Source organism: Embiotoca jacksoni, unplaced genomic scaffold (genome assembly GCF_022577435.1).
Source record: "Embiotoca jacksoni isolate LCO1_2020_lvr unplaced genomic scaffold, fEmbJac1.0.p SCAF_13, whole genome shotgun sequence".
Taxonomy (NCBI): domain Eukaryota; kingdom Metazoa; phylum Chordata; class Actinopteri; family Embiotocidae; genus Embiotoca; species Embiotoca jacksoni.
In genome coordinates, this window is record NW_027185263.1 from 7,908,926 (window position 1) to 7,936,553 (window position 27,628).

The 27,628-nt window shown below is 41.8% G+C and overlaps 2 protein-coding genes across 4 annotated transcripts; one reads left to right on the forward strand and one right to left on the reverse strand.

Moving 5' to 3' along the window:
* Positions 1 to 107: 107 nt before the first annotated feature.
* Positions 108 to 15,642, forward strand: supt6h (SPT6 homolog, histone chaperone and transcription elongation factor). Of its 3 annotated transcripts, XM_069146201.1 has the most exons (38): positions 108 to 221; positions 706 to 767; positions 1,256 to 1,366; positions 1,459 to 1,629; positions 3,577 to 3,650; positions 3,820 to 3,997; positions 4,109 to 4,190; positions 4,366 to 4,621; positions 4,714 to 4,815; positions 4,970 to 5,083; positions 5,208 to 5,297; positions 5,459 to 5,601; positions 5,792 to 5,937; positions 6,056 to 6,172; positions 6,262 to 6,542; positions 6,635 to 6,789; positions 7,296 to 7,491; positions 7,672 to 7,811; positions 7,987 to 8,104; positions 8,223 to 8,299; positions 8,418 to 8,553; positions 8,717 to 8,854; positions 9,261 to 9,428; positions 9,510 to 9,637; positions 9,765 to 9,972; positions 10,350 to 10,497; positions 10,625 to 10,767; positions 10,904 to 11,044; positions 11,218 to 11,413; positions 11,568 to 11,713; positions 11,954 to 12,046; positions 12,159 to 12,272; positions 12,426 to 12,550; positions 12,926 to 13,038; positions 13,127 to 13,204; positions 13,332 to 13,510; positions 14,255 to 14,568; positions 14,849 to 15,642. In XM_069146201.1, exons 3-38 carry the CDS (start codon positions 1,267 to 1,269, stop codon positions 15,039 to 15,041), a joined length of 5,301 nt encoding a protein of 1,766 aa, XP_069002302.1. In that variant the 5' UTR covers positions 108 to 221; positions 706 to 767; positions 1,256 to 1,266; the 3' UTR covers positions 15,042 to 15,642. The 3 variants fall into 3 exon arrangements, with proteins under 3 accessions (XP_069002302.1, XP_069002300.1, XP_069002301.1); XM_069146199.1 differs by lacking the exon at positions 706 to 767; XM_069146200.1 differs by lacking the exon at positions 108 to 221 and having other exon boundaries at positions 240 to 767.
* A 3,570-nt stretch (positions 15,643 to 19,212) lies between these two features.
* On the reverse strand, positions 19,213 to 27,528 carry rab34b (RAB34, member RAS oncogene family b). The gene is made up of 11 exons (XM_069146202.1): positions 27,509 to 27,528; positions 24,953 to 25,004; positions 24,215 to 24,306; positions 22,865 to 22,930; positions 22,582 to 22,683; positions 21,998 to 22,062; positions 21,813 to 21,864; positions 21,610 to 21,691; positions 21,209 to 21,299; positions 21,004 to 21,111; positions 19,213 to 19,324 (listed from the first exon to the last, which is right to left on the reverse strand). Exons 1-11 carry the CDS (start codon positions 27,526 to 27,528, stop codon positions 19,266 to 19,268), a joined length of 789 nt encoding a protein of 262 aa, XP_069002303.1. The 3' UTR covers positions 19,213 to 19,265.
* Positions 27,529 to 27,628: the final 100 nt, after the last annotated feature.

Below are 27,628 nucleotides of genomic sequence, written 5' to 3' on the forward strand. Positions count from 1 at the left end.
GGGGGGGAGGTGGGTAGGGGGGGGGGGGGTGTGTGCGTCACTTTGCTACGGAAGAGGTTGGAAGTTTCCTCACTTCCGTACCGGAAGTGTCATCACGCCGCTCGTCCTCGGCCATTTTTTTTTTTTATTTTAACAAGCGCAAGCTCCGAAACATAAAACACAACACAAGCCAGTTATTTACTGTAATTATTTTTTCGGACTATACAACCGCACTGAGACGTGTAAGTCCATTTTTTTTTCCCACCGTGGTCATTTGCGATTTCAACCACTTGCTGTTTCGCACCCGGTCGTTAAAAAAAAGAGGCTAGCTTCAAACGCCATCGGCTGTTGTTGTTCCACATAACGCAGGCTAACGCTAGCTGGCATTAGGCTCAAGAAGTTGGTCCGGAGGCCTTCATTTAATTTCTCCCAAGCGGTGAACTCGGACCGCTAACTAATCTATTGCGGTGTAAGAATATAGTTTCTGGAGGAACAAACGTGACGTTAAAATTGCAGCTACTTGCCAAAGGTTGCTAATTTTGCGTCGCTAACGTGGGTCCAAGCCTCGCTCATGGTCGCTCGCGCTCAGGGATCAAACTTCGTATTCTTCCATTAATCGTTATTCTCCAATAAAAAAAAATAAAATAAAATGGCTATTTGGATGTTCGGCAGTTCATCGGCTGTCCTAGGCAGAGCATCCGGATAACGTTAGCTCTCTTTTTTTAGATTGAAAACCAAAAACGTGTTTGGTAGTAATCCGTCGACATTGGGTGCGCATTGCGACATCGGTAGGTGTAGTTGTTGTTTTTGTTTGTTTTTTAAAAAAGCTCGCCAGTTATATCTAGTTTGTTGTGACTTTTTCCAGATTATATCGCTGATAGAGCAGAAACCATTATTTACGCGAGCATTGGACGTAAATTCAGTTTTTATTTGTTGTTTGTGAGCAACACAATATATGTAAAACATTTAGTGAAATGTGCCTTCTTTAAGGTGTTTGCCATGAAAACGTGTCTCGGGTTTAAATACTGCCCTCAATCTTAATTATATGATGTTCAAGAACCTGCTGCAACGAGCTGATGAAGAATGTGTATGTGATAATATCCCTGTTGATGACTTCCAAACCTTACAGCTAATTTAAGGGGAAACTAAAGTGAAGGTGGATGTTAAGGAGAGAAGGTTATCAAATTCATTTGTTTGCGTTGTTATGTGTATTTGTCACATTTGTGGCAGTAATGTGCGAATGACGCCGAGAAAGTTGTTTTGCACCTTTTCCCAGGAACAGCCGGCATGTCGGACTTTATAGAGAGCGAGGCTGAGGAGTCGGATGAGGAGTTCGAGGAGAAGGACCTAAAGCCTAAGAAGACCCAGCGGTTTATGGCAGAAGATGGTAAGATCTGAAATCTTTCGGTCTTCGGGGGATGCGTTTCACAGTCGGGGGTCGCGTGGCGTTCGAACCACTTGTCGGTCGTTTCTCAACAGATGAAGAGGAAGAAGAGGAGAACACGGAGGACCAGGACGAGCAAGGAAATTTACGTGGCCTCATTGATGATGGAGACGAGGAAGCGGAGGAGGAGGGGGAAGGGGAAAGAAGCCGGAGTGGCGGAGGGAGTGACTCAGACGAGGAAGTGAGGCATCGACGTAAAAAGCGCAGTAAGTTCATCTTATCTTTTTTAAGTTATAGATATGCGGTTTCAACTGTTCAGTGGTGTTACAGATGTAAAGGCCTCTACTTTCAATGCTGTTTAAGCTTGTTTCCATTCACATCCTCTCAATTCCCATTTGCCCATACGTGATCCTCAATAGCAAAACTTCATAATTATTCAGCATTATTTCTGTCTATGTTGTATCACTGCAGTAATTTTAATATTGGTGTTTTGTAAAATGGCTGCCTGTGTAACCTTTCAAGAAAAATGATGAAGCCAAAAACACCATTTTTACTGTTGCTCACATCTCTGTTATTGATCAAGTTGTTCAGATATGATGAGTCAAACCTGTCTGGTTTACAGTCTCAGTGCTGTATTACTTCATCGCTTCAGTAAATGATATAGTGATGAGAGATGTACCTTTATTGATTGCCTGTAGAGGAAATTCAATTTGACACAACAGCTCAGAGGAATGTGAGTCAAAGTCAGAGAAAGAAATGTCCATAAATACCTTTTCATCATAAATAAGATGAAATGGTGATAATAGATACAATAAAATGGGTGTGTATTTACATGTGGGATGTATATTCGTAGTGTATGAACTAAACAGCTTGGTTGCGGCTTCATACGGTCTCTGTGGTGGTGACAGCTTAACTGTGGGTGATGTACGGTTGAGAGACTCAGTCTGCCGAGGTCGGAGGTCCTGGGTGCCGTAGCGTTGTGGATTCTGATGGCACATAAACAAAATGGAGGGGAATCACTGATGGCACATTGTTAAGTGATGCCACCCTCTCAACAACAAGTGGCAAAGGAGGCCCAAACCTTCTGTGTAGGTGGAAAACTGTGATATGGAGAAGGAAACGGAAAGAAATTGCAGTGGATTGGTAATGATCAGAAAACGATGTTGTTGTCTAATGTAATGTGGCCCCTTAAAATGTATTGCTTTCTATAGTCTGTGAAAACAGATTGCTTGATTTATTTCGGGGGGGAAAATGTTGCTCAAGTTTATTTCAGGTATACTGCAATCAGCGTTTATTTGAGCGTCACCATTACGTAGTCAGTTGGATGTGTTTGGATCTTGGCTACAATTAAGAAATGAGAAAGTCTGCAAATATATGACAGTATAACAATATTTGATGTCATAACAGACTAGTTCTAATCTTTTTTTTATTTATTTATTGAACTTAGAAAACCATGGGGATAAAAGTAATAAAAAAAAAAAATGTAAAAAAAAAACAAAAAAAAAAACAATACTAATACTTTAAGCACAGCTGCTGCTTACATTTTTAGCGGAAAAATCGTGGAAATTTCAAAAAAAAAATGTAACTGGTAACTGAGTCAACAGTGAATTCCCAATACACTGAAGTGACAGTTCAAGAGAGATAGTCGGTCTGGAATATTGCAATTACATATTGTATTTTTTTTTTTTTTTTTATCAAGTTATCTGAGCCTCCCGTTTGGACTGGAATGTGCTGAACAGTCAATTTTAAAGTGGGAAAATAATGTCAGTAGACGAAACATATTTCTAGCATCTGTTGAGAGCGTAAAACAACAGATTGCGTCGCGCTTTCAGCTCCATATGTTGTGGAGCCAGATGCCCCCCACACATTGGTTGCATTAACCTAGGCAGATGCTGCTTAATGTTAGTTCTCTGCTGGTTTAACCTGGCTTCATATTGACGCTTTCTCACGGTCCAAGAAAGTGAGTGTGTTCTTTTAGTGTAATTAGCAACGGTTGTTTGCAGCAGCTATGCAGACGGATAACACGGATTCTCAGTCATTGTGGTGTAAATGTGCCGAAGTTTGAAGGAAAAAAAACTATCTTTGTAACAATTACTTTCATCCATCAATATTTGGTTTCCTCAACAGATAATCGTGTTTGTTTTTTGCTTTTTTGTAGAAATGCAGCGTGCCCTGAGTTTGTTTCCTCTGACGGAGACTTGTTGTCTTTGCAGATTATGACGACTACCTGGACGACGATGATCTTGACCTTATTGAGGAAAATTTGGGTGTCAAAGTGAAAAGGAGGGTAAGAATTGTTTCCTATTACTTTTCTTTCCCTGTGTAGTTCTAGTATACACTTGTACCTTAAGCGTCACACTATGCCCGACTCCCAGCATTTGAATGTCCTTTTTGCACACTCGAAAAGGTTTAAGCTACTGTAGCTGTACTGATGCTCTGCATATCTTGTATCGCAGAAAAAGAAATACGACCGTGTCAAAACTCTGGACGACGATGATGATGATGACGAGAAAGACATGATCGCAGATGAGATCTTTCATGGGGACGCTGACGGCGAGCTGGAGGACGGCGAGGCCGTCGACGAGCCTCTCCAACACGCAGATGATGACGAAGAAGGAGAGGACGAGGAGTCAGGTTGGCCACAAGTGTCTCGAAAATAAATAAAAGAATTGGAATGTAAACATTGTAACGCAATTAATTTAAAAAGATGTATTCAATTTATTAACTTTTTAATTTGTCCCACAGATATAGATGATTTCATTGTGGATGATGATGGCCAGCCCATCACCAAAAAGAGAGGCAAAAAGTTCTCAGGATACACAGATGCGTAAGTGTTGGACTTTGTGTAAATTATCTAAGGATCAAGTGTCACTACAGTCCATCAATAAAAACGATCGAAATCGATCAGAAAACTTTGAGACAATATGAAACAACCATTGAATGATTTAGGAAAAATACGTAATCCCTGTTGCTCATCCTAATGATGGACACTGCTCCCACAGAGCCCTCCAGGAGGCCCAAGAGATTTTTGGTGGCGACTTCGACTTTGCTGACTTTGACCCGGACGCTTATGAGCAGGGTGAGGAGGAGGAAGAGGATCCAGAAGAAGAGGGCTGGGACCGACCCAAGAAGCAGACTAAGAGGAGGCATGGGAGAAAGAGCATTTTTGAGATCTACGAGCCCAGTGAGCTGGAAAGTAGTCACATGACTGACCAGGACAATGAGATCCGCACCACAGATATGCCTGAGAGGTTCCAGGTATGTGTTTGTGGATTCATGAATTGTAAACATCATTAGTCTGTGTTTGCCTGATCTTGTTTTCCTGACTCAGGCGATTTTCTGTCCCGTAGTTGCGATCCATCCCTGTTAAACCTGCTGAGGATGACGAGCTGGAAGAGGAAGCAGAGTGGATCTTCAGACATGGTTTCTCCACTCTTACGATCTCCATGCAGGTATGGCCTTTGCCACACATACGCTAACAACTTTCTTGGATTTTCAGACATCTTACCTGGTTAGATTCCACTGTTTTTGAATGGACTTTCTTCATACTTGTGCCTTGTTTCTCATAATCATAATATCTACTTTTTTCTGTTGTGCCCTCAACAGGAAAGCACAGATTATCTGGACAGAGGAACGACCACAAACTTCAGCAGGAAAGGCCCCAGCACCATTGCCAAGATCAAAGAGGCCCTTAACTTCATGCGGAATCAACAGTTTGAGGTAGAGTGAGATCTCCTTCATCATCCCTTCATTTAACGTCTGTTTTCATGAACAGCTTGTCAGTATGTGTTTAATAGGAGGTCATAATATGATGCCGTTGTAATGACTTTTCTCTTTTTTCCAGGTTCCTTTCATAGCTTTCTACAGGAAAGAATATGTTGAACCAGAGCTTAATATCAATGACCTGTGGAAGGTGTGGCAGTGGGATGAAAAGGTAGCATTAATATTACAGACTAATCCTTCAATTATTACTTTTACAACAAGTTAAACAACAATTACTGCTCATTCACAATCATCTGCTTCCATAATCCTAGTGTACAAATACTACTTCTGGTTTCTTGATTTATACATTCCCCCCCCCCTTCCATCCACCAGTGGACTCAACTGAAAACGCGGAAGCAGAACCTGACCCGTCTGTTTCGGAAGATGCAGTCATACCAGTTCGAGCAGATCTCTGCTGACCCTGACAAACCTCTGGCTGATGGCATCCGTCCTTTGGACACTGCTGACATGGAGAGGTACTTCTTGATAACACTGGAGGCCTTAACTTGTAAAAGATGATCTCATATGTGTTATTTTTGTGATTGTCATTGCACTAAGTAAGTAATAATTTGATGAAAAGAAAGATGAAGATGAAAACATGCTTTTCACTTGTCCTCACTGTTCTTTTTTTGTCCAATTCAAATCTATTTCGTTGTTTTTTTACAGGCTGAAAGATGTGCAGACTCTTGAAGAGCTGGGTGATGTGTACAATCACTTTTTGCTCTACTATGGCCGAGACATCCCCAAGATGCAGAATGCCGCCAAAGCCAACAAGAAGCGGCTCAAGAAGATCAAAGAAGTGTCAGAGGATGGTAAGATGGATATGGTTCATTAGATGATCATTGACAGAAACTGCAGAAGTTTTATGGTCATCAAAACAACTTTGTGTTTCCCTTATTTTAACAATTTTCTGCCAATCTGTCTCTTTAGGTGAAGAGGAGGAGTTGGAGGTCGAAGAAGAAGAAGAACAACCACAACAGAAAGGGCCCGACCTGAAGTTGGCATCTCGTAGAGATATGTACAGCATCTGTCAGAGCGTAGGACTCGGTTAGTCTCCTTTTCTACGTAAGACGACAATCTCAATCTTCAAGTATGACTGCTGTATTACTTCTTTCCGTGTGTCTTCCTGACTGCAGATGGCCTGGCTAAAAAATTTGGATTAACTCCCGAGCAGTTTGGAGAAAATCTGAGAGACAGTTATCAGCGTCACGAGACAGAGCAGTTCCCTGCTGAGCCCATAGAGCTGGCCAAAGATTATGTCTGCAGCCAGTTCTCGACTCCAGAGGCCGTGCTGGAAGGAACAAGGTACATGGTCGCCATGCAGATTGCTCGGGAACCTCTGGTCAGACATGTGCTCCGACAGACCTTTCAGGAGAGAGCCAAGATCAACATCAAACCTACTAAAAAGGGCAAAAAGGTATGGAGGCGTGAACACAAAAAAAACGACATGTAATCCGAAGCAGGAGGTACCTTTCTAAACCCTTCTTGCCATTTGTTTACTTCCTGTAGGAGATAGATGAGGCTCATTTCGCCTACTCCTTCAAGTATCTTAAGAACAAGGCTGTGAAAGAGCTGAATGGGGATCAGTTCCTGAAGATGTGCCTGGCAGAGGATGAGGGTCTGCTGTCCATTGATATCTGTATAGACCTTATAGGCGTCAAAGGGTAAGCACACCGGTATTACTGTGGATATGGACAATGATCTTTTTGATGATGTTTATCTGCCAGATTTACAGAAGCTTAACATCCTCAATTAAGATAGTCATGTTTAATTTATGATTATAGGTTGACTGAGCATTAAACACGCTGGCCAATCTCTTTAAGTTTTATTGACCAGATGAGACAAAAGATAAATATACAAACATCCTGATCTCTTATAAACCCTGCCCTGTTTGTTTCACATTCTTTGGACATTTATGAAACACAGACTCTCTCTCATGTGTCTTAACTATTGTCCCATTTTACCGTCAGCATAGAAACTGAGCTTGGTTGTTGGAGGAAAGAGGAGTTTACAAGTAGGTTAGGTCCCCCGAGTTTAATTTCTTGAATGTTTAAGATGCAGCAGAATTTTTGTATCCACATCCTTGTCAGTAGAATATGGGGCTTTTGAATCATGACTGGTAATAATGAGGCGCTCCTTTCTATTTCTGCTTCTCTGCGTTGGTCCTCAGGTATGCCGGGGACCAGACGTACTTCGACGAGATCAAGCAGTTCTACTACAGGGATGAGTTCAGTCACCAGGTGCAGGAGTGGAACAGGCAGCGAACTTTGGCCATAGAGAGAGCGCTCAACCAGTTCCTCTACCCTCAGATGGCGAAGGAGCTCAAGAGCAAGCTGATAGCTGAGGCCAAAGAGAGCATTGTCAGGGTAATTGTCCTGATATCTACGATATCCGTTTTTAATTTCAATGCATAATCACATTACTGTAACATCGTTACGTACAACGTGGCAAACTCTTTACAGACGTGCCATAAATCATTTGTTTAATTAGTATTTTTAACTTGAGAACTCGTCATTAACTCTGTTGCTCTCCATTTGTCCTTGAAGTCCTGCTGTCGCCGGCTGTATAACTGGCTTAAGGTGGCTCCTTACAGGCCAGATCAGCAGGTGGAGGAAGATGATGATCTGATGGATGAGAGTCAGGGAAAAGGCATTCGGGTGCTCGGTGTAGGCTACGCACCAAGCAGGTATGTGTCCCACGATATTTACTTTTTTTTTTCCCCAGACATTTTAGTTGCTAGATTTGTTGGTGCTAAAACGACTTCCTGTTAATTGTGGCAGACATACTCCATGGTTTAAATAAGACCATGCTTTGTTTGTTTTTGTAAAAGTTTATTTTTTAAATAAACTTTGCCCTGACAGAGATACACCAGTTTTCTGCGCTCTGATCAACGGGGAAGGAGAAGTGGTGGATTTCCTTCGTCTGCCCTACTTCATGAAGAGGAGGAATGCCTTTAGGGAGGATGATAGAGAGAAGAAGGTACAAGCAGAGAGCACAGCTGTACCTCGGTGCAAACAACATGTCCTTTGTTATGTTTGAAAACATGTTACTGGATGCATCTTTGAGATGTTTACTGTTTTGAACGTGTCATCTGCAGGCCCACGACATCGAAAGTCTCAAGAAGTTTCTGTCCGGCAAGAAACCTCACGTGGTGGCTGTCGCCGGAGAAAACCGGTAAATCTCGGATTTCTTTCTGTTCGCGCAGGAAAGAAAACACGCAGACATTTTGAACAATATTTACAAGCAATGAAGGAGTTGTGATTGTAATGTTAAAAACACGCTGTGCGTGCAGAGATGCCCAAATGATTATGGAGGACATCAAGAGGACGATCAGCGAGCTGGAGCAGGAGTCCTCTCTGCCCGCTGTGGGAGTGGAACTTGTTGACAACGAGTTGGCCACATTGTACATGAACAGCAAGAAGTCCGAGGTAAACACTTCACACTTATAATCCACACACAGGCACAGGCTCCTCGGTTTCACGGCTTGACTTTGGCAGTTAACCAAAACAAGTGCACTGGATCCCAGATGTGGCCCTCTTGTTTCTTTTCTCGGCTCACTTTCTCCGAACCTCCCGCTTTCTCCCTGCGCAGGTTGATTTCAGGGATTACCCTCCCTTGCTGCGACAAGCCGTCTCGATAGCCAGGAAGATCCAGGATCCCCTTGTGGAGTACGCTCAGGTCTGCAGCAGTGATGAGGATATTCTCTGCCTCAAACTCCATCCACTGCAGGTGAGACTGATCGATTCATGTGGTTTCATCCCCGCGTATATATGTAATGCACCATTTTCTTTGACTTCAGTGAATGACTGGATTATTTTGGTGTTATGATTGCAATTATTTTTCAAGGGTTTCATTTGGTGCCTTCGGGCTTATTTTCTATTTGGACATTCTTTAATCGAGAGATTATGGTTCCTGCTGTCTATATGTATATATAGGATCACACGCACCCATTCAATATTGCAAGCTATAAAATTCACGTATCAACCTGTGAATATTAAAAATGATGGTATGACTTGCTGCCTCTCTAATCTCAGTGAACAATAAAATGTGAAATATATCCTTGTGATTGAAAGTGAAACACAATTCTGCAGCGACACTGCGTACCTCATTGCGAACTCATCGCCCTCTTTTTCAGGAGCATGTGGTGAAGGAGGATTTGCTCTGCGCTCTTTACTGTGAGTTCATCAACCGTGTCAATGAGGTTGGAGTGGACGTGAACAGGGCCATCGCCCACCCTCACACTCAGAGCCTGGTCCAGTTTGTCTGCGGTCTTGGGCCGAGAAAGGGCTCCCACCTTCTCAAGGTATGGATCTGTGCTGCTATGATAAAATAGACTGGATTACGGTGCCTCACCTTATGAGCTCTGCTTGTTTTATTTGTGCAGATTCTGAAGCAGAACAACACTCGTCTGGAAAACAGAACGCAGCTGGTCACAATGTGTCACATGGGACCCAAGGTTTTTATCAACTGTGCCGGTTTCATCAAGATCGACACGGCATCACTTGGGGACAGGTCGGTACATCTTCAGAGCATCCGAATGTCTCCCATAAATGTACAGACAAGGCTGTGATCTACAGTTTACTCTGCTGTGAGGTGAATTGAAATCACTGGTTTGTCTTCTCTCAAACACCCTGCGCAGCACGGACTCCTACATCGAGGTATTGGATGGATCTCGTGTCCACCCCGAGACATACGAGTGGGCTCGCAAGATGGCTGTCGATGCCCTCGAGTACGATGAGTCGGCAGAAGATGCCAACCCAGCCGGAGCTCTGGAGGAGATCTTGGAAAATCCAGAACGTCTCAAAGATCTGGACCTGGATGCTTTTGCTGAAGAGCTCGAGAGACAGGTCTGTGTGTGTGTGTGTGTGTGTGTGTGTGTGTGTGTGTGTGTGTGTGTGTGTGTGTGTGTGTGTGTGTGTGTGTGAGAGGGAGAGGGAGAGGCGGGGGAGAGGGGTGCCTTTGACGGTGGCAATGCCTCATGCATCTTGTTGCCAAGTAAAATATGGCCAAGAAGAGATAATGGCAAGATGAAATACACTACCTCTCTTTTTTTTTTCTTCTCTCCATTTTGTTTCATGCCGTTATTCTAGAAACGGATATTTCAAACACCAACATATATTTCAGGAACCTGTGAAGCCAAAATAATTCACTTTTCACATTCACTCACTTTTTACAGTTTAGTTTTATCATCCCCTTTGTTTTCTTCTTGGTTTTGTCCCTGCAGGGTTATGGCAACAAGGGAATTACTCTCTATGACATCCGTGCAGAGCTGAGCTGCAGGTACAAAGACCTGAGAGTTCCCTACAGGGTCCCTAACACAGAGGAGGTCTTCAACCTGCTCACCAAGGAGACTCCAGAGACCTTCTATATTGGTAATATAAACGAAAGATCAATACTATACAATTAGTATGTGTAAGTTAATTACTAACAATCATGAAAGACCCCAAGAAGCTGGTTCCCTTTTCTTGAGGGTAATTATTTGACCTCCTTTTCTTCCAGGTAAACTGATCACCAGTATAGTGACTGGTATTGCTCACCGGCGGCCTCAGGGAGAGAGCTACGACCAGGCCATCCGTAATGATAATACAGGCCTGTGGCAGTGTCCCTTCTGCCAGCAGGACAATTTCCCTGAACTGAGTGAGGTACCAGACTCCTGAGTTTTCTTATTTTGACAACTAGGTGTGCGAAAACCGAGTCGAATGACAAAACATTCTTTTCTCCTTTTTTATTTTTTTTATTTTAATCTTTTTTGCCTTTTGCTTTGTGCCTCTGCTTTAGGTGTGGAATCACTTTGACAGCGGTTCGTGTCCAGGTCAGGCCATTGGCGTGCGCAGCAGATTAGATAACGGTGTCCAGGGATTCATTCCCACCAAGTTTCTCAGTGACAAAACAGTCAAACACCCTGAGGAGAGGGTCAAGGTGAGGTGGTGTTTGTTGTTGTGCTTCCTGATGCTTTTAATGTTTTTATTTATTTATTATATTGCTTTAATTTTACCGGTTAAAAATCTTCGTGGTGTCGATGCCTGTCCCACTACCCAGTCCCGATGGATCACATGCGTCATACTTGATTGTTGCTGCCCCTCCTCCCTCAGGTGGGCATGACCGTTCACTGCCGCATCATGAAAATCGACATTGAGAAATTCAGTGTTGACCTCACATGCCGCACCTCAGATCTGATGGACAAGGCCAACGAATGGAAGCTCCCCAAGGACAGCTACTACGACTTTGACAACGAGTCTGAAGATCAGAAACTGGAGGAGGAGCTCAAAAAGAAACAACAGAGAACACGTTAGGATAAAAAAAAATATATATAATAACACAATCGCAAGTTAATTCAAACTCATAAAACTTCAGGGGAACTTTTCTCCTCAATACATTTTGTTTACCTAACAATATTTACTTGGACGTCACTGATCCTTGTACCTTCTCTCTGTCTCCTCAGCATACATAAAGCGCGTGATCGCCCACCCCAACTTCCACAATATCAGTTTCAACCAGGCAGAGAAGATGATGGAGACCCTCGATCAGGGAGACTTAATCATCAGACCGAGCAGCAAGGGAGAGAACCATCTTACAGTCACCTGGAAAGTAAGCTGCAGATAGAGGGGCACGGCTGGGTAGATAGATGATTACATTTAAGAAAGACATGGCATGCATGAGAAAAAGAAAAAAAAAAACTCCCAGGTAAAATAGAAAGAAACATGAAAGGAAATTAAATGAAAATGTGAGAATATATTAAAAGCCACTCGGATCATGTCTGTAAAATTTGTTGTTAATCGTTTGTTTGACTCGACATGTTGCAGTCTGACACTGTGGGATGTTTTGAAGGTGGCTGATGGAATCTACCAGCATGTGGACGTGAGAGAAGAAGGCAAAGAGAACGCATTCAGCTTAGGGCACACTCTCTGGATCAATAATGAGGTAAGCTGCTTTCTCCTCTCGTAGCATCCTCGTGTGCTTCATGTAATCAAATCTGCAGAAGATGTTGTGGCTGCTGCAATTGTTTTTTGGTTTTTTTTTGTATTCTCTGCAGGAGTTTGAAGACCTCGATGAAATCACTGCTCGGTACATTCAGCCAATGGCGTCATTTGCCCGGGATCTACTGGGACATAAATACTTCCAGGAGTGCCACCAAGGAAACAAGGAGGTATGTCGAGATGGTCTGTCGGGAGTATTCTGTCATCTTTTGGATATTAATCTTTCTGTTGGAAGCATAATCCAAGAACTCATCTCGTTCTATTACCTGTTTTTGCTACTAGTCAGCTGCTCATAGCTGCTTTTCTCTTGCTCTCTTTGATAGAAAATGGAGGAGTTATTGGTCAAAACAAAAAGAGAGAAGCCTACTTTTATTCCTTACTTTATTTCGGCCTGTAAAGACCTCCCGGGGAAATTCATTCTGGGCTACCAGCCTCGCGGAAAACCACGGTGAGCAGAAATGTTATTGTCTCCTGTTTTCTAATCACTCGATACTACGATGCCGTAGGTAGAAAATATTGTGAAAATTGACATTATGTTAAATTTGTTCATGCTCAGCTCACATTCAAATTCCAAGGACAGCAGTCAATGCCACTCAGTGCTATAAATACTCATGAATCATAGAGACATATGGCGACAGGCTGCCACACACTCATATTTGCAAATCTGAATCTTTGAGTGAAATCATACTTTTTGTGCCAGCCACACAATTCTTATCCGCACTCCTACATGACAGCTCCACTGCCGAGGCGCGTTATATTGGAAGTTTTCAACCTGATTGTAGGATTAAAACATGTTGGGGTTTTTTTTTCCCCCACCTTTTAGAGTTGAGTACGTGACCATCACCCCGGATGGCTTCCGCTACCGTTCACAGATATTTCCTACAGTGAATGGACTGTTCCGTTGGTTTAAGGACCATTATCAGGAGCCTGTGCCAGGTACTGAAGGACTGTACCAATAGTGTCTTATTACAAACCAGTGAAGTATGTTGTTGGTGACTATCTCACTTTTTGTCCCCCATCAAAGGCATCACTCCCAGCAACAGCAGCCGAACGAGGACACCCGCATCCCTGAACGCCACCCCAGCCAACATCAATATTGCAGGTGAGTCCCGCTGTCTTCCCCGCACACACACACACACACACACACACACACACACACACACACAGACAGACAGAAGTAGTACATGTGATCATTTTTTTTTTTAATGCTTTCCTTCTTCTCTTTACAGACTTGACACGAGCTGTCAACGCCCTCCCACGCAACATGACTTCTCAGATGTTCAACGCTATCGCCGCAGTCACAGGCCAGGGCCAGAACCCCAACACCACCCCTGCTCAGTGGGGCTCCAGCCAGTATGGCTACGGCGGCAGCACAGGAGGAGGAGGAGGGAGCTCCTCGGCTTATCACGTAAGGGCAGCTTTTAATGTCGAGAGCTACTGCGGAAGGACTAAAGTTGATTTGGAGATACGGCTCCACTGCTTCAGACTCCTGACAGACTGCTCTTTTAGGTTTTTATAGGCTGTAAGCATCCACGTTGGGACGATACAATACAGTTGCAGCAGCCCTTGTGATAATGGGAAACGGGAAGCATATCAGCTGATATGATGAGCTGTCCTTCAGATTCATGAGCTGAGTGATTAGTTTAGCATTATGAACAACATTACAAAGCTGAATACTAAGATGAGTCAACTGTACTCAAGGTCATGAGGATAAATGAGGCAAGCTCTTTATTGTAAAAAAAAAAAAGAAGAAAGTTTTATGAAAAGTTAAATGGTTATTGCACCATTTACAGCAAGAAACTCAATGACCTCATGCAATTAAATTATTAACTGAAAAATGAATTAAAGGGAGAGAAATCAAATTGCATGTGACCCGTGTTCTCTTTTTGAGAAAAAAATCTGAAGGGAGACAAAAATGGACCATTTCTTATATTTCCACTTCAAGATCTTTTTTTTTTTTTTTCATCCTTTTAGTTATATAAAACACTATTAACCGTTAAATAATATCTGATGTGATTTTTGACTGCCGAACGGGCTGCGTGAATACGATTCCAGTTAGACTTGGAACCATTTCATGTACCAGTAGAATATAAATACGGCATTTTCTTCCCGCGAAATTGACTTTCATCGCCGACGTTTCCGCCTCCCGCAGGTTTTCGCGACACCTCAGCAGCCCATGGCGACACCCATGATGACCCCCAGCTACTCGTACACCACACCGAGCCAGCAGGCGCTGGGCACGCCGCAGTACTCCGGCTCCACCCCCCAGTCCTCACACTCCCACCCGCACGGAGGCCACGTGTCGCATCACGGCCACCACGGCCACCACAGCAGTCACCACGGCCACTCGTCTGGCACGCCGTCGTCCTCCACCTCATCCCGAGGACGGACGCCGCAGCAGCAGCAGCAGCAACAGCAGCAGCAGCAACAGCAACAGCAGCAGCAGCCGCAGCCGCCGCAGTCAAAGTACGTAAAGGGCACGTGAGAACAGCAGTAACTCAGTGATGACTCCTCCATACTGTCGGGTTTTTGTACTGTTTTAATAATTCGACCCCGACGTGCGTCTCAGAAAAGAGATGTAACGGTCAATTGTGTATTTTGCAGCGTGCACTACCACTAGGTGGTGCTAAACCAACACTGCACAAGTTTCGAGCGGAGTAGCCTCCCGCCGTACGGTCGGGGCTTATTTTCATGCACTGTTAAATAAAACGCCTCCCCCCCTCCCCCCTGTGCTCCCTCCCCGCAGGCCGAGCGGCAGCAGTTCCTCCGCGGTGGACTGGGGCAAGATGGCCGAGCAGTGGCTGAAGGAGAAAGAAGCGGAGGGGCGGAAGAAAGCCCAGAGGATGACGCCGCGACCATCACCCAGCCCCATGATCGAGAGCACCCCCATGTCCATCGCTGGAGACGCCACACCCCTGCTGGACGAAATGGACCGATAGGACACAGAGGGGGGCGTTGCCACACCCCCCCACCCCCCTCCGACCCAACTTCATCCTTTGTACTGGTTGTTCATTCGGATAACCCTTCATCCTTCTGCTCTCCCAGCCCACTCCATCCAGCTGACTGTCCATTCATCCCTTCTCTTCACCTCCTGATATTGTAGCTGATCGGTCTACTGTCTTGGCTCAATCTCGACTGCCCGTCTCGCACCAATGTTTCACATGCTCACCTGCAGCCAGTCTGCTCCAGTTGCATAGTATTTTGTAAAGTCAGAATAACACTGTATATGTCCTGCGGAAAGTCAGTGCAAAGACAAAAAAGAAAAAAAAAAAACTGAAGTAACCGACAGCAGTTACATATAGGATATGGACCTACACAGACACTGACAGACGAGCTGTCCCCCTGTCTTTATTTTTGCGATTGGTTTGAGTTTTGAGAAAGGTTTGACAGAAGGGAACAAGCCACCTTCCCTCCATAACGGAGGTTAGTGGAGTTCTGTAAGCGGTTGCCAAAGGAACGCTTTGCCAAGCCAATCAGGAAATTGAATTTTTGTATGGAATGCGTCAGAATGAATAAAAACTGGTTTTGTTTTTCTTTGAACATTAAAGACTCCACTCTTCACATCTGTCAAAGCAACCATATCTATAACTGTACAGACACGCATACATACACTGAGAGTGGGCGGTGAGGGGGGGTGGGCGGGGATTTAAAAAAACAAGCTTCCGTCAAACAAAGGAGTTGCAGCTAATTGTCTGCACCACGTGCTGTATTATGATCAGCTGACTTATGTATTTTTGCTCGTGTAGATATCCTCCAATGTGTTGTTGACTTTCTGTGGCCTGTGCTGCGCGGACATTAACGACGAGCCACATTAGAAACGGTGGTTTGTTTTAGATGGCTTCATGTGCATTCGTGCGAGGTTAGTGCAGGAGGGAGATACAACTGTTGATTTTAGTAACAACATGTAACGGGCAGATTTTTGACAAAAGTACCTCGCCGTGTCAGGAAAGCGTCCGTGACAGTCTCTCAGAGGGTCTCTATGTTATTTTTTTTATTTTTTTTTTCTAGTGTACTCCTATTTGAATCTTTTGTATCGTTAATGTTTGCAGTTCAGTAATTATTTCACTTCCGACACTGGGTTCGCCGCCTTGTAGGACGTGATCTCGAAGGCCGCTGCTGTAATTCAGCCGGAGACCACCGTATCCCTTTTCCCACTGGGCATCGGAAAACGAGATTTTTCACAGCTGCCGCAGTCAAATCGCGATGTTTCAGTGGATGAGCTCAACTCGGCTATCAGCAGGAGATACCATGAAACTGACTTCCCACTGTGTTTATATTCTAAACTCTTATGATGTGATCTGAGCTGCACGCAGTAGAATTAACATAATATTAAAAACCCTTCTTGTGATCGTCGCGTGGCAGTTTCAGGCCACTCCGCTTCCCTCTTGACTCCTGCATTCAGTTTTACTGTTGCTGTGTCTGTGCCACAGTACAAACAAGCAGCACTGGTATTTGATGGTGTGCTTTATTTTGCAGTGTCCAAAGTATGGTCCCCTAACATGCATATTGTTTCTAAGTAATTATGTTTTTTCAGTAAACGTACTGGGTTCTACATGTCTTGCCAGATCAAAATATTGCATCTGTCTCAGCGAGGCCGTGATTGGTTGTTAGCGGTAGTTGGTCACAGAGGAGAACTGATGTCTCTGGCACTGTTGATGACCTTTTCTACCTGTGATCCCTTTAATAAAAGTGTTCATAGTAAACCTTGTGTCTTGTTTGTGCTATTTTGGGGCGGGGGGGGGGGGACTTGGCACTCTGGACATTTAATGTACATCAAAGTGTGTCAGCGTGTTCACATTCTTGATTTTGTCCGTGGTAGAAATGTGATTAGGAACAGAATGTCAGGAATTTCCAACCTTTACGCTGTCTTTTATATTTCAGCAGAAGGAAAAACGCAACATAGAGATTAAACCAATTTATTCACAGTTCAACGTCTGAGCTATAATCAAATTACAGTCACCTCGGAAAGTATTCAGATCCCTCTCCTTCCTGCACACTTGTATGGCGCTGTAGATGTCATTTTTAATTGATAAAATTGATATTTTATTGCATCAAGCTACACTGAATATCCCATAATGGCAAGGCATTAAAAAAAAGTTTTAGAAATGTCAGCTCATCTATGAAAAGTCTTAAGTTCCTTTGCTGTGGCTCCTAACTGGTCAGGTGGCTCCTGTTTGCTTGAATAGTCCAGAACTTGATTGGAGTCACCTGTGGCAAATTTAATTGTCTGGACATCATTTAGAAAAGTCACACACCTGTGTATATAAGATCCACAATTAGGACAAAAACCAGGACATGAATTCTGAAGAACCTGAGGCGTAGATCAGAGCAAGTGTGAAAACATTTTTATTGTGTGTTCTCAGGAGCTCAGCGGCCTCAATCATGGTGAAATGGAAGAAGTTTCAAACCGACTTGAAGTCTTCATGGAGTTGGCCGAACAGAGTGGTCCTTGGTCGGGGAGGTGACCATGGACCCAACGCTCACTCTAACAGTGATGGGCGTGATGTCTTGCTCGAAGTTGGTCAAACTGCACTTTAACAAATCTCAAGAACAAAAGGGAAAAAAAAAAAAGACTGATCTGATGAGTTAGAAACTGAGTTATAAATCTGATGTGTGCTGAACACCAGGCGCTGCTCATCATCTGGTGATACCATCCCTACGATGAAGCTTTGTGGAGACAGTGCCATGCTGTGTGGATGCTTCTCTGCAGCAGGGAAACTGAGCAAGTGGCAACCCACCCTGACGTCACCCAATTGTTTGTGAACTGCCGTTTTGGAGCCCTGAGTTGCCATTCTCAGTTGGGTTTTTTTGGAGCCAGAAGTGAGCATATTTGGAGGAGCGTGTGGTGTATCTGACCCATCCAGTTATACTAGTAACCTGACTACCAAAACACTGATCAGAAGGAGTGAATCTAGCAAATGACACCATGATGACAAGTGGAAAAAAACATATTGACTTTGTATTTCATTCGAGAAGTTGACACTCTTGAATGGGAGTCTATGGAAGCCAGAAGATGTTTGTCTTTTTTCTTGAGCCAGCCCCTTGTGGCCCTCGGTGGTATTGCACTTTAAGGCACTTCTGAATTGGCTTCACTTTTCAGCTCCTGAGACGACCTGAAGTCGGCAGCAGACGCTTCCCATCCAGGTCTGACGGAGCCCGAGAGGATCTGCCGGGAAGAATGGGATAAACCACTCCGCTGCAGGAATGTAAATCTTGCAGAGGCTTAACCAACAAGACTTGAAGCTGTAATGACTAAAAGGTGTGAATGCTTTAGTAAATGAGAAATTTCAGTATTTGATTTTTTTTTTTGTAAATTTGTAAACATTGTACAAAAGTGTTCAAGGGGCAGAGATCTCAGTTGTCTTGGTCTAAAATTAAGTCTACAGCACAAAGTGTGCAAAAAACGAAGAGTCGAAAGTGTTTCCTGAGATAACACTTATGAGGCTTATGAGGACATGGCCGTCATCCTCCTGTCTGACTTCCTGAGAAAATCAATTGGCCGTAGATTAAACTCATTGCTTGTTTCCATCCCTGCAAACAATCGCTGCATTTTCAAGATCATGAGAACCCTTATGTCAGAGGAGAGAGATGCGTTATGGGTATGACCACGGAGCTGGCGTGCAAAACCAGTTAGAGGCACATGACAGGAGGCCAGTGAGGGAACCAACAAAAAAATGCAGCCGGTCAGTTCCTGAAAATTAATCTGTAACCGAAGAAAAATGTTGCCTCAGACAGACGGACATACTTATGAAGGCAGTGATCATGTACAGTTTAATGGAAGATCTTGAAGAGTAAAATGTCATCTTTTTCATAAATGTTTTTGAACCAAGCACATCACAAAGCCTTACTTGTTGCAGACTGATCGGCAGTAAACATTCCTGAGAGGACACTGTGGGTCATTCTGCTGCCAGACTTGTTTACAGACTCAACTTAGAATTCATTATGTTAAATCTACCACTTGGACTTTTACTAATTCCTTCTCAGGCCATTTGCAGAACGTACTAGTGCAACATCATTTAGTTGACATTTGTTTTTATGGGGTTTGTTCGTGATATCCACCCCGAGCTGCAATGTCTGTATTTCAGTTGAATTTTCCTGTCGAGTGTCCATTTAGTGTTGCGGCGTAATCGGTACAGTTTATCCAGGCAGCCATGTGTTCAGTCTCAGCAGCAGTTGGATCTCCTCTTCGGTTTGTGATCGGCTTCTCTGCAGTCTGTGATCCCTGTGCAACACAAGTAAAAACAAAACACCTTTTATATGTTTGGCAGTCAGATGACCAACGAAAGTTACATTTTTCATACTGTCAAATTCCATGAAAAGGTCAAAACCAACAATGAACTGATCCAACAAACATCTCTGTCTAAAAACTATTGACATTAACACAAATGAGCCACACTGTTGTTCTTTCATGTCATTCAACATAAACATTGTAGATTACATACAACTATGTAGGATGTCATAAATACTAGAGCAGTGTGGCTCCCAACCTCCGGGTTCCAAAATTGTAAGGATCACAAAATGATTGAAGAGACGAGAAGGAAAGTAAATCTGTTTTTATATCCAGTTTGTCTTTTTCTATTAACATGCTGGACATTTTAATCTTTTCAAGCTTCTATAAATCCTTTTATAGAAGCCGTCAAACGATCTAAGGGGAAAATTATTTTTTTTAATTAAATTGCTCATAACTCCATTATCTGTGATGAGAGATCACAAGTGAAAATTCCACAAAGGGAGACTTCAGTGTTTTTCAACCTGGACCCGGTTTTCCCATGATGTTGGGTCTACGTGTCCAACGGGGAAGATAATGTTTGAAATCTGTCCAGTATTGAGTGAGAATGCTGTGTCAGTTGTGCCACATCAATGCCACACTAAAACTGCTTGTTTTTGCCACTGACAGGGTCATATTCTCAATATAATTGTCTGTTCTCAAGAGTTGTTGATTTAAAGGATCCCTGACGCAAATGTTTTGTTCTGAAATCTGATAAGAGTCAAGTGTTGGAGTACAGAAAGTGTAGTTGTGCGAACTAAATGTCGTGCAACGCTTCGCGCAGCGTGCACAGCCTGTATTTTGTTGTTTACAATTATTTTAACAATATGAACCTGTCGGACTTCAAAACCAGCAGTTTTACCTGACATACAGGCGAGATATCTCTGATCTGCTCAGAAGGAATATATTTCAACAACAACAACAAAAAAACGTGTGCTTCTTACTGTATATTTAAAAAGTAAAGAATGAATGGTTTCTGCAACATGCAAAAAGACATCTTCAGCAACTATGAAATGTGACGTTTGTCACACATTGATAGTAATGATCTTTCTGTCTGCGCCGCAGATAGCTAACATTAGTATTGCTAGCCTCTTGGATGAAACTAGTTGTACAGATTTGCCGCTATGTAATATAATCTTATAACACTAGATTTCATTTATTTTTCTTTATTTTTTTTTTTATTTTATTTTTGGGCGAGATTGCCCAAAAGGATTACATTACCTGTTTTGGAACTTTCAGCTGAAACACTCTTGCTAAGTACTGGACTGATTTCCAAATTATTATTTATTTTTATCCCCGTTACTCACTCAGACTCAAAGTGAGTCCGGGTTGGAAAATTGCAAAGATTCATTGCAAAGTTTTGACCAATAGCAGTACATCTATTGCTGGTGTCTCCTTTACTGACAGTTAGTGGCGGGGTGGCAGGAAAGAGGAAGATAAATCACTTTGCAAACGTTTTATGAGGAAGGCATGCATCTGATATTTTACTCTGAATTTAAACATCTTTTTTTTTTTTTTTTTTTTTTTTTTTTTTCTGTTTACATAGGGCACCTTTAAGTTTTAGGAGGTAACAATGAGAAAGGTCTGTCAGCCACTGAGTTATCTTAATTAGTCTTACGAGTGAACTGACTCACTGATTATGTCACCGACGTTCCTCGACCCAGTTTTCTCCAGCTCAGACAAAACGTTGGCCTCGAAAGTCAAAGAAGCCACACGGAAGAAGAAGTCTCTGACACCATCCCCTGCAACAACAGGGAGACAGAGAGCAGAGTTTAGTGAGACAAAAAATGGATTAAACACAAAACTGACAAGCATGTTGGCTGTCTGATTATCTCCCACCTGACTTGGCAGACACGGCCCAGTACTCCGCTTTGATTTCCTCAGAGAGTCTGATGGCTTCCTGCTCAACATGAGTCAACTGATCAGGAGACTTGAGGGGGAAATACAGAGAGGGAGAGATGACTGGCAGCAGGGAGGTGGTCACTGTTGGCTGATCATAAATTAAAAGTAAGATTTAACGTAAAACATGTAGAGCTGCAAATAATAGTTAACTTAGTAATTGGTTTAGTGACAGAAAATTCATATAAAGCATTTGTATAGTCTGAGCAGAAGAGCCAAACATTTAATAGTCCCAGTTATGTAAGAATGTACTGCTTTCTCTTTTCTTTTTTTTCCTTTCTTTTTTTTCTTTTTTTTACATGAAAGTTAATTGATTATTATTATCCATTAATTTCACCCACGCTGAGGTCCTTCTTGGTACCCACAAGGAACAGTAAAACACTGGAAGGGTCGTTTTCCTTCATAGCATCCTCCAACCACTGCCTGTACACACACACACACACACACGCACACACACACACACACACACACACACATACATTTGTAAGACTTCTAATGGCCTTTTAAAGGAACAACTTTTACATAATATTGGGTTATTTCGTACCTGGCGTGTTCTAATGAGCTCACACTGCTCAGGTCAAACACCATTATAATGGCTGAAGAAAGAGAGATACAGTTTGAACAGAAGTAAAACAATGAAAGGGGAAGTAGTCGGACAGACAGTTTGAATCCTCAGTCAAAAACGAGAGGTGTGATGATGATACAATGTGAAGGTTGAGCTGAATTCACCCTGTGCTCCTCTGTAATAGGTGGAAGCGATGCACTTGAAGCGCTCCTGACCTGCTGTATCCCACCTGAAACAGAACAGATGCAGATTTAAATGTTGTCTTTGAGATGTTTAGTGGAGTTGAAGTGAAGAGGAAGAGATAAGATCAAGGCAACATTGTCCAGTGGTCATGGTGCTTGTTTAAACAAGCTAACATGCATAATTATCAGCTTTATTCCCACAAGACTCAGAGTCTGCAGGCAGGCAGACTGCACAGGATTTGACCTTGACATTCAATTAGTCCTACACGTGCAGTTATATGCATAGCCAGAGCCAACGTAGTGACGGAAAGACTTGTAATGCAAGTCCCACTCACTAATCTAAACAACAAGATTATCAAATCATCCAGAGGAAGCTGTACTGCCTCACAATTATCAAATTATGAGATTTCATTTGGACGTAGATCGTTCAGAGTTTTAACGTCATCGTGGTGTAGGACTAGTGCAGTCAAACAGACTTCATCATTCCAATTCGATTAGTATCACAACTTGTTTCAGGCTCAGTCTGTGAACTGGGTGTTTGGTCTGTGATACAGCGACGTACTTACAGCTGTAAACTGAAGGGAACGCCGAGCACCTCAAAACGCTCCATCTCAAAATCCACCCCGATGGTTGCTTTGTAGCTCTTATCAAACGCACCCTTGCAGAACCTGACAGGAGACGAGGGCAGGTGACAGACAGAGAGAGAAACTATTTGAGGGCTGCAGTCAACCGTAATCTAATAATAATGTGTGCTATTATTAATCATTTTCTCTATAAAATGTCAGTAGGATTAGAAGGACAACTTTTAAAGTTTAGTCTATAATTAAAATACTCATGGCTGCTTCTTACCTGCTGATCAGACACGTTTTCCCAACAGCAACGTCACCCACTACAATCACCTTGGCGATATTAAAGCTGGCAAAAAAAAAGAAAAAAAAGCCAATACTGTCAGCAGTCGTTCCTGACTCCAATCAAAAACAACCCAGCAGCATGAAACTCACAGCAACATGATCGATAACATAAAAATACACAAAACATTTAATTGTCTTCTTCTAGAGCCCCTTTGAACTTTTATATTATTATGAATTTGTGAGTTCTCACCTGACTTCACAAATTTAAGACCATTTTCAGTGTTTGAGGCATTTTTATTTATCTTTCTAAAAAGATGATTAACTGATGTTTTTTTTGTCATTTATTTAACTGAGAAAAGAACAAGATAGATTCTGTTCTTACACTGTTTTATTAATTTGATCTTTTCAACATATAAAGTCTTCTTTTTGCATACAATTTTTTATCAAAACTTTTTAGCGCGCAATAACCAAAATATATTTATTGATGCATTCATTATTTTGTGTGAAACAACACGCTGAATGCACAAATCTAAAAAAATAATAATAATAACATACAATAGATCCATTTACATGCCATAAAGACTTGAACAACCTTTGACGAATCTACATTTCTGATTATGTTCTATATTTTTGTGACCGTCCAAAAATTCCATGAAAAGACCAAACTAACAATGAGCGTTCAAATATGCAGCCACAGCCTGATATTACATTATTCCTCTTCTGGTGCCCATAAATGATAAAAGAAAAAGAAAAAAAAAGCTACATCATCTAACAATGGGTTATATGTTCCTTTATTATGAAGATAATGGGCATTATAGTTTGTTTTGAGTCATCAGCCCCATGTACAGTCCTGCTGCTCACTAGGGCAACAACCGTGTATTAATCTGCAGCTGAATATAGTCCCTAACAAATGCACAAATTACCCCTGTTTACGCTTTCTGATTTAGTAAAGAGCCTCTTTTAAGAGTGAAACTATTTTTTTACTGCTATTTTATCGCTTTTTTATTGCTTTTTATTATTCTATTATTATCTTATTGCTTCCTGTATGCTGCTGTAGCGACAAAATTTCCCCTTGGGGATTAATAAAGTAACTACCTAACCTAACCTAACCTATGTATTGGTGGCTAGTTGCTACACAGAGTTGTTAGTTTTGGTCTTTTCCGTGTGATTTCTTAAATAAATAACGGAATATTTGTGGTCAGATGTGGTATGGTAGATGGCTATCAGCTGACAGCAGACATAGCGTGACTTTTCCCTGCCAGAATTTATTCATTTAATCCAAACACATATTTTCGTAGCAGAATGAGAGGCAGGGTGTGTTGTCCTGATAACCCTCATGTGATCTCACCTCACCGTGCCGGTCTTCTGAACCCTGCACACAGCCTTCACCTGTGGGTGGAAGGTGTCTTTGGTGTGCAGCGCTGCATTTGGACTGAAACACTGTGAAGAAAGTGGGGAGAGGAAACAGTCAGAAACGAACAGGAAAAAACTAGACACACTGGACAGTAAAAGAAAATAAGGGGGGGGGGGGGGGTGGCACAATACAAATGTTGTTTTCCTGGCAGATAAAAGCAGCAATGTCCCAAACTGAACATCTACTTAATTATTGTTGTCCATGGAAAAACCCTGTATTTTATAGTATCAGCTGTTCATCCCTTATAAAAACAATCATTTGCTTAATTGTAACTACAATGATTTCTACACAGCCTCTCTTATCTGAAACTTTTCTCAGCTTGCAGAGGAGGCATTTTGCAAATTTGCTGCTGTCTTCATTGAGGCGAACAGCATTTGAGACTCCAAATAACTTCATCATCATCAGTAACACTGTTAGCTGTAATTGCATTACAGAGCACGCGTGTGTGCATGTGCATGTCTTAGTTATGAGGACGTGTTTTGGTTAAAAAACATATTTATGAGGACAAACACAGGTGACGACATTTATGCTGGTTCTCACAACTTTAAAGGACAATCTCAAGGTTAAGACTTGAGTTTAGGGTTGCAGTTAGACTAAGGATGGGTTAGAGGGTGGGGAATTCATTATGACACTAAGATAGCCAAACAATTTGTGTGTGTGTGTGTTACTAACTTTTGGGAGCTGAGTAATGACCCGGTCCTTCTTCACAGGTGGCAACATGCTGCTGAAGTTGATCAATACACACACAACCGCACAAACACACACACACACACACCTTCGAGTTGCCACTATCACTAACAACAAACACACTTTTCATTCACTTCAAGAGGACGTGCACTTTATTTTTTTTTCTCACCACTCATTCCACAAAATTAAAGAAGGACGTTGTTAATGTCTTCCAAGTTTGCCTGAAATACAGTAAAATGTCCAAAAGTTAAAATGTTGGTTTTTAAGATAAGCAGGATGTGCAGTAAATAAAATAATATACAATTTTTTGACAAACAGAAAAAGTGTGAAGTGATTCTCTACGTAATGTCCCTGGTAAACAACCATCCAAATTATAAACAACTATTCAGAGGATTCAACCAGATTAGATAAAACAAGTAATTGTCTGGTTGTTACAAGACTCCAACTGTAAAAGTAACATTTCTCACTGGCCAGTTTGTAGACCAGTGATTGTGAAGACTGTGGTGTAAAGAGTGTTCTGGCAAATAAAGAATAAAAACTTCTACAGAGTTGGAGAAAGAATTGTGCAGAACAACAACTGTCTAAAAATAATAGAGTTGGAGTAAAATTAATAACTTTACCTGAAGCCGGTGAAGGAAGTTGAAAATGTGAAATCCAAAGTTTGCCAAGGAAACAAATCCACAAAAAAAAATGACGCTCACTGCAGTGAAGTCAGTCTCCAAATCCTTTGCTCCACATCGAATAACAGACACACAGACTGGCAATTGATAGACTCCTGAAATTAGTGACCAGAAGCAGACAATAACCTGTCAAACAGCGCCCCCTGCAGCTAAAGGCTGTTATTACACTAATTAGTAGCTTTATATACCCTATTCAGATGTAGCTACAATTTTTTTTTATTTTTATTTTTTTAAATGAATGTATATGTATGTAAAGTGAACTTGTAACAAAAACCTCCGGTAGATAGTTTTAAACAAAATAGAAATATGAATTAAAGGTAAAAGTGGTGTATTTAGATAGATAGATAGATAGATAGATAGATAGATAGATAGATAGATAGATAGATAGATAGATAGATAGATAGATACTTTATTAATCCCCAAGGAGAATTTGTTTTCGCTAGAGCAGCATTTATAGATACAGGAAAGCAATAAAATAACAGTAAAAAATATTAAATATAAAAATTTTAAGTTTGGCTGCAGCTATTATCAACAAAATGTAGGATACATAAAGTGGACGGTTGAGGTGGAGCTCATTTTATCTGCTTTGGGTTACTTTTTTGTTGTTGTTGTAACTATTCATGTATTTTGTACATAATCTTAATCCGTAAAGTAATTTGTAACTGCAGTGAAGTATAAAGTACAAGATTACAGAGTTTCCCTACAAAATGTAGCTTGTGGAGTAAATATACTTAGTTACAATTCAAAGTCCCATTTTTGTTGTTTAAATTAAAATGTCAGTTAATAAAAAAATTTTTTTGTTTAAATGGAACTACAAATTAAAACTGCAAGCGGTAACGTGCGGGCCCTCGCGTGCTGCATACTATAACATGCGAGGGCCCGCATGCTATAGTATGACTTTTTTATCACATTTTGGACGACATGCTACAGTATGACTTTTGGGTCACTTTTTTTGGCTGCCACGCCACGGGCGCACGGGTCGATGAAAACAAATTATTTAGATAACTTTTAATTCCAAACATGTTAAACGTGCACAGAAAAAATTTCAAATCTGTCCGACAAAATCTGTAGGAGGAGTTCGTTAAAGTACAACATGTGTGAATCCTCAGAAAAGGGCGACTAAATTCAAAATGGCGGACTTCCTGTTGAGGTGACGTAATGTTGCGTTGGAATTTATTGTACGTCTACGTGCGATACACGTGTCCACCGAATGTCGTGCATATAGGTGAATGAAGCCCCCGTGGCATTTGTATAGGGGGCGCTAGCGAACCGTTTGGCCACGCCCACTCGCGACTACACTAAAATACTAAATTTTTCGACAGGAGAGACGCGCGTACCAACTTTCATGAGTTTTTGAGGATGATAAAGCCGCCAGAAATGCAGTTATTTACGGAGAATAATAATAATAATAATCGCTTGAATAACAATAGGGCTTCCGCACCGTCGGTGCTCGGGCCCTAAAAAAACAAAAAATCACACAAACGGTAAATGAATCCAAAAGCACAACATAAACCTAAAAAAAAAAATTAAAAAAAAAAAAAAAAAAAGACTGTACAATAACTCACCTCTGGCAAAATCCATCACATAACAATAACACTGTTGACTGTGTTTCTTGGTTGTTTGTATATAATATATATAGATATATATATATATACTGTACTGTATATACTGTGCATTTTATATTTTATATTTAATATTTTTTACTGCTATTTTACTGCTATTTTATTGCTTTTCTATTATTCTATTATTATCTTATTGCTTCTGTATGCTGCTGTAGCGAAAAAAAAAATTCCCCTCGGGATTAATAAAGTAACTACCTAACCTAACCTAACCTAAAGTCATGGCTCTCTCACCCCGGCACAGCAGGGGGCGAATGTGCATGTTTAACGTCATTGGAGCGCGCCATTATAACGAACGAGCTATTGACGTCATATTCTCGTGACGGTCCCCCTATAAAAGCGCTCCAAACCCGCCTTACCGA